At 41.6% G+C, this 10,868-nt stretch overlaps 1 protein-coding gene across 1 annotated transcript; it reads left to right on the forward strand.

Moving 5' to 3' along the window:
- Positions 1-635: 635 nt before the first annotated feature.
- hsd17b7 (hydroxysteroid (17-beta) dehydrogenase 7) lies at positions 636-8,893 on the forward strand. The gene is made up of 9 exons (XM_063201231.1): positions 636-765; positions 1,410-1,613; positions 2,408-2,500; positions 3,077-3,191; positions 5,291-5,485; positions 6,732-6,836; positions 7,124-7,180; positions 7,509-7,607; positions 8,419-8,893. The coding sequence occupies exons 1-9, from the start codon at positions 731-733 to the stop codon at positions 8,515-8,517; spliced, it is 1,002 nt and encodes a 333-aa protein (XP_063057301.1). The 5' UTR covers positions 636-730; the 3' UTR covers positions 8,518-8,893.
- The last annotated feature ends 1,975 nt before the right edge of the window (positions 8,894-10,868 follow it).

The following is a 10,868-nucleotide window of genomic DNA, read 5'->3' on the forward strand; positions in this document are numbered from 1 at the left end:
GTTTCAACACTGCTCTGAAGCCCTAGGTCATGCAGTAGGTAGCCTATGTATATAGGGCCTACTACAACGGCTTGCTTCAGGTTTATCACAGTTTGTATCTTTGTCTTCTTTCCACTTCGTCTTCTTCTTCGTCTTCTTCACTTTAAAATCATGGCTGTACATACAATAGATTTATTCCGGGAATGAGGTTCCATTTTATTCTATTTGTATGAATCTCCAGACTTGTCATTATAATGTAAACCAGCATTTTCATACTTTTTATATTAGCTTCATTAATTAAATGTATTGATATGGACTTAATTATGTACAGTAAATATTGTATAGTGGTTATCTCTGTGTTACTGTCCAATAAATGCAGTTCCATACTTTGTATTCCAATATTTGATATCATCCTGTAGTTTGTATGACATGCATTAGTTGGACTGATTTGTAAAATTATTTGTCTCTCTGAAAAATAAAAAAGTGATCAATTTACTTTGAGTCTGTGCCTGCTCTGAGTTTACAGTACATCGTGCGTTACTGGTATCAGGTTTTCTATTGGAGGAGAGCAGTCAAGAGCCTCATGCTATTGGTCAGAGTACGAGTGACATCCAATCATACCATGAAGGCGGAGCCAGATACGGATATGGCCACCCGAGTACTGAAAAGGACACTTTCTTGCCGATTGGAACGATTGGAATTCAATGTATCATTGTTTACTACATAATTGATACATGTCGATATCATAAAGATGGGGAGAGTTGTTTTGGTGACCGGTGCAAACAGGTAAACAAAGCGATAACGTGTTTTCTTTTTTTATATATTGGCAATGGAACTGAGAAGGTGCATAACTTGCTTCAGACTACATGAATGAAAGACGTTTTGAATTGTGGTTGAAAAGTTTTCGTTATTAGCCTACATACGGCTAATGGCATAATTGCACAAATGTGTCCTACGTATTATATTATTTGATCCAATCAAACCACAACGTTTTAGGAGAATGATATACTGAACAGTTCAGCATTTTTGTATGGTAATGATGCATAGGATAGGTTGCATAATTAACAGACTACTAGGTCATATGTCAAGACCTAGATTAGGGAATGTAGGTAGGCTACACTGAGTGCTCTAAGTGTTCTATGTTTCTGTACCTTATTGCAATATAGACTACCTTTGTGGTTGCACTTCAAACAAACTCTCCCCAAGCAAGTAGACCTATCATCAATAGTTAAAAACAACAGCCACCCCAGCTCTGAAGTAGGGAGTGTGATCAGCTTCCAGGCCCTGACATCATGCTTCAGCTGCTGCTGCTTCTGCTAACTGTGCCAGATGTAGTCCAGCAATATGTAATATGACCTGACCAGCACTTTGTCCTGGTGTCACTTGTCCCTTGTCCCTGTCCCACCATCCCCCATCCCCATCGCCTGCAGTGGTATTGGGCTGGCGCTGTGCGAGCGCCTCCTGACCCAGGACGGCCAGCTCCAGCTGTGTCTGGCCTGCCGCAACATGCAGAGGGCCGAGGCCGCCCGCCAGGCTCTGCTGACCTCCCACCCGGGCTCCGACGTGGCCCTGCTCAAACTGGACGTGGGCAACCTCCGCTCGGTGCTGCACGCAGCCCAGGAGGTGAAGTTAAGGTAATGAAGCATGAAGAACATCCAAAGCCACTCTTTCATCTCATTACAATTAAAAGGGTTGTAATTGTCCTGAGCTGATGGGAAAGAAGCCAACATGTTGAATTGAATATAAACTTGAATATATGTAAACTTGAATATATATATATACTTCACACTTCTCCTAACTGTGTGTTCAGTAATCTAGCCTAAGGCGGGGAGATGGAGATGTTTAGTGTGTCATGGTACAGTGCATCAGTGGCATCCTCCTCGCATACTGATCGCAATACACACAAATCACATCCCAGGAGGAGTTAAACCTGTTCTTACCATTATGAATGCCATCATGATTGTCATCATGTACGTAGGCCTAATCACTAGTGCTCACCTGAGTGCTCGAAACTTTCTCCAGGGAAGAAAGAAGGTAGTTAGAGCACATGCCTGAATTCAAAATCCAAACATTATTTTGTTTGAATTAATCCACTTTGACAAATGACACATGAACAATACCTGAGGAGTGTGCACACCTGTGTAAAGAATTGTACTTCAAGTGTAGACTGAAAGACCTATTTAAAAAATCCATGGGTTTCCGGGGCACACTAAGCCCCCCACTTATGGACTTTCATACCCAGGGGCACCCAGGTTTGAATCTCGCCAGGGTCAATTCCTAACCCTACCCCATCTCTCTCCACACTCACTTCCTGTCAAACTGAAATAAAGCCAAAAGCCACACAAAAAATCACATCCCAATATGGGTCTCTATCATTGTGCCTTCAATTGTGTGATATCATGTTGAAGTCTCCATCATGCTTTTACAGGTATAACAGGCTGGACTATGTCTACCTCAATGCAGGCATCATGCCCAACCCTCAGCTGGACATCAAAGCCTTTTTCAGGGGTCTCTTCTCAAGGTGAGAGCTTTGTCAACATTGGGGAACGCAGATAGGTCAGGTCTTCTGTTTTTGTGTATTGCATAGTTAAAGGGACACTGTGTGAGATTTTTAGTTGTTTATTTCCAGAATTCATGCTGCCCATTTTCACTAACATTCATTAACACTTTTTCATGAATACTTAGCACCACCATCAAATTCTAAGTATTCATTATGACTGGAAAAATTGCACTTTTTATACATGAAAAGGGGGATCTTCTCCATGGTCCGCCATTTTGAATTTCCAAAAATAGCCATTTTTAGCTGCAAAAATTACTGTACTTGGGCCATACTATAAAACATTCATTTATTGCTTAGTAAACTTTCATGAAAAGATAAAATTTGGCCTTAGACAACACATTTTCAATGAGCAGCATAGTTGCAGTACCTTTTTTGACCATTTCCTGCACAGTGTCCCTTTAATAGTTAATATAAATGGTTATTTATAAGTATAATTCAATATAAATGAATTCTATAGACATAGTGCAGATACAGAGCAGGGTTTTCATGTTGGTATTACTGGATGTTTTTGTTTTGTTGTTGTTTTTGTTGCTGCAGCAATGTTATTAATATGTTTGCCACGGGCGAGGGCATTCTCACTCAACAAGACAAAACTACCTCAGATGGACTCCAGGAGGTTTTTGCCACTAATCTATTTGGACATTACCTTCTGGTAAGATGTCTGGCTTCAGAATGACACTGCAATATACAGTATTTTGTATCAGGATGTGGTTGTGACTAAATCCATACAGGTTGCCGTAGATGTTTATTTTGGAAAATGTAACCTAGTCCTGTAATAAAGCATGTGACACTCCTGAGGAAGTTGACACTCTAGAGGTTATATCTCTTTCCTCCTTCTAGCACAGATGACACTTGTATTCCTCCACTGAAATTCACAACACAAAACCTGTGCCTCTTTCAATCTCCAAAAATATACAGTATTGCTTTGCAGTATGTACAATTCGCTGTCCCACTAGCATCTTGGATTAACAAACCCATGTGTTGGAACATGCAAACAACAGTGCAGTTATTTGGTCATTGCATTCTCAGTCTGTTGCGGGGAGGGGGAGGTCAGGGAACTCGTGTCAGAAGGTTGTCCTTGTTGTCTTATATTACCAATTCACCCACACCATTTACTCCTTCTTTACATTCCTAAGTGGTCTCAGATAACCTGGTGTGTACCTGGTGGTGGTGAGGGTGCTCTCTCTCCCCTTCCTCTGTAGTTTACACAAAGTCTCCTGGGATGACATAGTGTTTCTCAATGGGGGCGGTACATTCCCCTAGGGGGCTGGGGAGCCCTAGGGGGGTGTTTAGAAGGATACAGTAGAGAGGGTGCGGGGCTTAGTTGTCATTGGGAGCATTGGGAGTCCAATTGATTTGTTTAATACTAAGGGGGGGCGTTGGTACGGTTATGTTGAGGTCAAGGGGGCATTGGGAGGCTTAGGATGAGGTCCAGGGGCCGTTTGTTCAAAAAAGGTTGAGAACCACTGACATAGTATATGACGTAGATGAGGTAAAGACCGGACCAGGTGGCCCAGCTCAACTGAATGGTGTTGTGTTTTTTTAGAGAGCCAGTCAGCATGTCTCCATTAAACTTTCAGGAGTGGTGCAGACAGAGTTGCTTCCCTCAGGAGAGGAGAGAGATGGAGGCAGGCAGGGAGGGAGGTATCGCTTTCTGCCTCGGCTGCAGCACAAGGCGGGCACTGAGGGCTTGTGTTTCTCTCTGTGATGTTGTCTGTACTCTTCGTCCCCCAGCCTCTCCGTGGTCACGCTGCGCTAGCCAAGCGAAAGACAGTTGTCAACATCACAGTCCTGACAGGGTGACAGCTCCCGTCTCAGTTCTTTTTCGCTTGCCGTAAGAGTCGTATACATAAAAGAACCACTCGTGATTATAAATGCAATCCAAGGGTTTCATTACACTTTAGTAGGTTGCACTTAGCTCTTCATTTTCGGTAAGCCAGAGTGACTTACAGTATATATGCACTACAACAGTCCCCCTGAAGCAGAGTGGGGTTAGATGGATGTTTGTCACGTGAACTATGGCCTAGAACCTGTGAACTTAAGACCCTATGACCAAGCCAACTACAGTTTGTACCTAGCCATTAAGCAGCAAATTGCAGTACACTGTCTGAAGGAGCTTGCAATGCCACACTTTGATTAATGTGACATGAACAAAATGTCAATCTTCAAACATTTAATCAGTAAAAGAATACAATGAATGAATCAATTTAAATAATTAAAGGGTTTATTTGCAAAATGGTGTATTTACATTTTGTAGAATGTTGGGAAATTGACATTTTTTTATGGGCATTGTCATTGCATTGCATGGCAAAATGCATTTGATATAGTTTGAAAAAGTATGTTCTCAAAATATCTGAATGGCAAGAAGTCACACATAGGAACTCTGAACAGTCATTTTCAATAATAAAATGCAAAAGTCCAAAGTTGTTCATACACCGTTTTGCAAATAAACCCTTCAATTGTATTAAAATTAAAATGAATGGCTAGTAGATGGTCTCGGGATCTATGCACCTCAGGAGGTTATGTAAATGGAAACATTAAATAATGCACATAGTTCCTTTGAAACATAGCTGTTTTTCCAACAAGACCTACTTGGCGCTAACGCGATAACTTAAATACCATGTAATGTTTACCAGACGTTGAGACGCAGGATGGAACCTGAGATGTTAAGAGACATATCACTCCTGTCTGGCTGCTTCGGGCTCAACACTAACCTTCTTTTTTGTTTGGTGTCACCTAATCGTCCAAAAGGTCAGGGAGCTGGAGCCTCTTCTGTGTCAGCCGGACCAAAGCTCGCAGGTGATCTGGACATCTTCCAGCAACGCCCACCGCTCAGCCTTCTGTCTTGAAGACCTGCAGCACCTGAGGGGTACCGAGCCCTACAGCTCCTCTAAGTATGCCTCGGACCTGCTCAGCGTTGCCCTCAACCGCAAACACAACCAGCAGGTGTGTTCAACTCATACACAGAGGTGCATCTAGTCACCAGGCTAGAGAGGCATGCCTAGGCCCCCCAAGCCCAAGATGGTGAATAACAGCTAAGACGATAAACTACAGTAGTGGCGATTTGTTGCAAATGGTATTTCTTTTGAAGTTTCGCTTGGGGCCCCAACTTGTCCTAGAATTGCCTCTGCTCATACATAGCCTTTGGTGGTGTCCCTCATGTCCCTGGTGTCCCTCATAGCATTGGGGTTCCTCATATATCTGTTGTCCAGGTGGAAATTATATAAAGTGAATAAGTTATGCCGCCACACATTTCATCCAACTGTTTTCTGAACCTTGGTGCTCTGTATGGGCATGTAGAATTGTCAAATACAGTAGCAGGGTGGCCGCGGGTCCTTAAAAAGTCTTAAATTTCATTTTCGCCAAATAAGGCCTTGAAAAGTCTTATTTTGTCTTAAATTTTCAACCCAAATGTCTTAAATTTGTGGAGCTTAATTTAGGGAGGAATAATTATGTCAGCCATGTGATGAACTTCGCGACGGAAATCGGGAGTTGTAGCCATGCAGTGTAATTTAGAACGCATTATTGAATTTTATTTAGTGGAAAGTTTCATTGTGTATAGTTTTGTGTTTTCAAATGGCTACATTAATGTAAATAACCAATTGGTTTTTGTGCTTCATTTGAACCTGTGTATCATCTTGCAAGTTGGTCCTAATTTCATTTGGAAAATGGTATTGAAAAGTCTTGAAATGTCTTAATTTTGACTTGCTAAAACCTGTAAACGCCGCAAGTTGGTCTTTATTTTATTTGGAAAATGGTATTGAAAAGTCTTGAAATGTCTTAATTTTGACTTGGTCAAACCTGTAGACACCCTGAGTAGGTAGAAACTAGTGAAAGACTATACTTTGAATATACAAGGTCTACATGGCAGGGTTATTTAACCTTAGGGGCCAGACCATTTGAATTACTTTTATGTAATTCAAATGGTCTAGCCCGTCAGGCTAAGGGTTATTACAATCTCAACAAAAAAAATCAAGAAATTCTCTTGCATGCAGAATTCTCAAACTGTTGTTTGCAAAGTGTAGAGATAATGCTGTTGAATCCATTTGTCCTATAGATAATCTGGATTTAAATCAAGGTTCAAAGCTTGTACAAAACAAGTATTCTACCTTAGTAATGTTGGTCAAAAAGTTTTAGATTGAAGTGTATTTTTCTCACCATGTCTTCCTCTGTGTCTTCCACTGCCCTTCAGGGATTGTACTCCTCTGTGATTTGCCCAGGACTGGTGATGACCAATCTGACATACGGAATCTTGCCGTCCTTCTTCTGGACTCTAATTATGCCCATCATGTGGCTGGTAAGTGAAAATGATGAGACACAGATCTTGTGTCCCAGAAGATATTGTATTATATAATTATTCGATTCAATTTGAATTGACAAAACAATCAAGCTGTGACTGAATGCACCAGTTTTCAACCGAATTTTCTTCTGAATGTCTCTGCCTGCCTCTGCCTTGTTTTTATCGTAGGCACTATGAGGAAGACATGAAGAAATTAATTTCTGACATTACCACAAGCCTTTTGTGTAAAAAGCACTATTATTGGGAACTGTCTGTCCTTAATGTTGTGTTATTTTCTTTAACAGATCAGAGTCTTCACAAACACTTTCACCTTGACACCTTATAACGGAGCAGAGGCATTGGTATGTTCACGGCTCTCCTCTTTTCAGTTGTCATGTACCCGTCACTGCTGTTGACTATGTGAATTTATCAGGCTTTATTCCATTGCAGATAATCTCTACAACAGTTTCCACAGCAGTTTCCATGCAGGCGGAATAGACTTTGTTAGACTATTCCATTGGCACCAGAGCAATACTAAATACCACATCATGTATTGATTCAGCAAAACAAAAGACTGTCATTTCACAGTGCAGCACCTCTCAACTGACAGTGACTCAGCTGTCTTTTCATCAGTTGTTGTTTTGTTTTTTTTTCATCCCCTTTCTGTCTTTCTTTTCTTTCCTCTGCCAGTTCTGGCTGTTCATGCAGAAACCTGAGTGCCTGGATCCTCTGGTCAAATACCACAGTTTGACCTCCGGGCTGGGGAACAACTATACTCGGCCACACAAGGTCAGAGCTTGAATGCAATCCCTCCTCCCTCCACACGTTCAATACTTCATCTCCTCATTACACTCAGGATGGGATGTAAACAGCCAACTGTTATCCACACACACACACATCCGTGGAGTCGGGTCAAATATGACACTTCTTTTACCTCTAGAAAACAAGTAAAAGCAGACATGACAAACCAAAGTTTTACAGTGTAACATCACCAGTAATAACATCTCCACGCCACACACTGATCCTTGTCCCACAGTCAGCCGTTAGTCCTGATTTCATAATACAAAAAAAAATTACACTGAACGGCTATCTCTGTCACATCATTTGTTTCTTCGCAAGCCTGTCAACTCACTAGTGTTTCTGGCATGTTGATCTTGTACACACATAATTATAATGTATGTGTTACTTACCACACGAATCATTGCATTTAGCGACTCTCTTGACATTCTACAGATATGAACTGTCAAAAAAGTATAGTCAGAACTTCAGAAGCGCAGTGTGAGATAAAATGTTGTTTAAAAGCATGCATGCAGGGCCCAGCCGTGGCTCTAGTGGCTGGGCAATGGATTGCTAGGCGGGCGACCCAGGTTCGATTCCCAGCCTGGGTCATTTCCCGATTCTTCCCCATCTCTCTCTCTCTCCCAACCATTTCCTCTCTGTTCTTCACTCTCCTATCGAATAATAAAGGCACAAAAGCCCTACAAATAATAAATAAAAGATGCATACAGCATGTTGTCTTACCTGATAATACAGTAGCTACTCGTTGTTTACATGTCTTGTTACCATGCCCATCAGTCATCTAAATTTTGTGTTTCCCTAGATGGACATAGATGAAGACATGTCAGAAGCCCTTTATAAGAAGCTGCAAGATCTGGAGGAGGATGTACGACAGAGACTGTCAGTGGAAGAGCAAACTTAACAGCATCAGTATTACCTAAAGGTCATCGTTTGAAGAACTTTTTGAGGCCCCTCCTAATGATTCATGGACGCTGAAAAGCCAGTTGGTTTACACACTTACAGTATGCTGTTCTGATGTAGAGGCTCACACCTCCAAATGCAAAAGACATTTTCTTACTCATCAAAGAAACTTTGATCATGGCGATTGTAAGGTTTACACTATATAGGTTTTTGCTGTGTTTTAAAGTAATTCATGTTTAAAAAAAATGGTCATTGGTCAATTTGTCATTGTCAATTCTCAATGGTATAATTGATTTTCCACACACAAAAAGCTCTTTGCAATAGAAAGTGGTTTGTTTCTCACAGTATCTCTGAAGAACAAACCGTGTGTGTGTGTGGGGGGGGGTCAAGATTTGCATAAAGCTTCAGCTCAGCCCTGAAGAATTATTTTACTTAGGTAGAGAGAGTGAACACCATGGTCTTGTATGACTTGTATAACAGCTTAAACATCCCACTTCATGTTTGGAGACTTAAGTACTGTTTGCCTTAAAGGATGCTGCATTAGTTCTGGAATTCCTGACTCTTTACACAACCTTTTTCTTAGTGGTGAAGCTGGTTAGACATGTCAAATTATTGAGGGATTAACAGGTGAGGTTATAATCCTTTTGGACATGTCGTTGTGACTTCTCCACTTTACATCACAGTGACACAATTCCCCCCTGCATGGAAAGTTTTGTAGACAATCCTAATGCTCTCCTCAAACTTTAATTAGGCCCATATCACCTCATCATTGGTACTCTTCTGTGGCCGGGACTACTTGTTGTGATATGAGTGATGTCATTTGGCCTCTCTAGTCTCGCTCAGCCTCACTGTTCTGATGTGAGCACAGAGAGAGTGCAGCGTTCCGGAATCAGATAAAGGGGAGGCTGGGCCGGGGCATGGGGACACTGAGTCTGCAGTGTCATCACCTTCCATTGCCTCATTCTGGGTTGGCATGACAACTCTGCCTCCACAGCTGACAACATGAGCCTGTTATGTGACTCTCCAAATATGAGTATGACCATAAGTATAAACAAAACATTTTCCAACAGATTTGCTCAACAAATATAGAGTAGCCTTAATATTGTGAATCTGCAGTTTGCATGGTCAATACTTTGAAACTGATGGAATGGCTGCCTTCTTGTGTGCCTTTACAGATCATTCAGCCCATTGAACTGAATTGAAATGCATAATCATCAGATAATATCTTGTATTTCCTTAAAACAAATAGGGCCTACACCTGCATTTCTTTTACTCAGTGTGCACTCCCAGGTGTTTTTTTTTCATGCCATCAATCAATTACATTCCAAGACATACAAACTTTGTATCAACAGTGTGCAGGTGGCAGCTTGCAGGTGTTCATTTTAGAAACTGGGAAACGTGTGCAATATCTGACTACATTACTTCAGTATTCATATTCTCTTTTCTATACATGGGTGTGTGCGCGCGCGTAATAAAACCGACGACTGCTGTGAAAATGAGACAAGTGAATCTGTTTTTTTTTCCTCCTCAGTTTTGATTAAGTACTTTCCCTTTTATTACTAGTGCCTGTGAGGCGTTTGATATTGACATAATGTCAGCAGCACAGATTCCAAAGTAGGCAAATGGCAGTTTGTCAACTTCAAGAGCTGTGAAGGGGGGAACAGATGTCCCGAAGAGGCATGCACAGATTGGTACAGGGGATAGGAACTGAGAGCGACACTCCGTAAATGATAACAGGAATTTTCCAATCTAAATCGCTTTCCCCCCCATTTCGGAAGAGATCATCACACAGATCATTGGTCATACATTCCCATATCTCTTTCCAGTGAATACAAGTTTCTCGGTCCCAAGACCAAAACTCGATCTGTCCGATTTGGAGACAAGTGACCGCGAAGCGCAAAAACCTGCATCCTCTCACCTGCACTTCATCCATCGCGATGCGCACCCGATGTCCATGCAGGTCATTATTTTTCAAAAGGAAGAATGTGACCATCGTTTAGATGGTAAGGCAGAGGATGACCAACATAGTCGTCATCGTCGTCTATCACACCGGGGTTATCGCACTTTGAAGTCTCTAGAATCCAGTCGCGCGTTCTCTGCAGATGTTCCGGTGAATTCAGATGCTCCAGTGGAATGTCGTCAAAAGTCAGATAATGAGTCTCGGACTCGGGAGCATCGTCTTCAATCCCACTTAATTTCGGGTTGCAAAAAGCCCAAACCATGCCACAAAAATAAACAAAAAATGCAGTCATTAGAAAAAACATCAACAAATAGGATTCAATCATTGCCGCACTTACAGAATTAGTCATCTTGTCACAAAAGATGTTTCCCAACTCAACCGGTGTGTTTTAA

Source organism: Engraulis encrasicolus, chromosome 6 (genome assembly GCF_034702125.1).
Source record: "Engraulis encrasicolus isolate BLACKSEA-1 chromosome 6, IST_EnEncr_1.0, whole genome shotgun sequence".
NCBI lineage: Eukaryota > Metazoa > Chordata > Actinopteri > Clupeiformes > Engraulidae > Engraulis > Engraulis encrasicolus.

Bases quoted from the DNA above. Each gene is read 5' to 3' on its own strand.
- hsd17b7 (XM_063201231.1), top strand. From the start codon at position 731: ATGGGGAGAGTTGTTTTGGTGACCGGTGCAAACAG. The intron at 766-1,409 runs GTAAACAAAGCG...CATCGCCTGCAG, and splicing joins TTGGTGACCGGTGCAAACAG to TGGTATTGGGCTGGCGCTGT. The intron at 3,192-5,290 runs GTAAGATGTCTG...ATCGTCCAAAAG, and splicing joins TATTTGGACATTACCTTCTG to GTCAGGGAGCTGGAGCCTCT.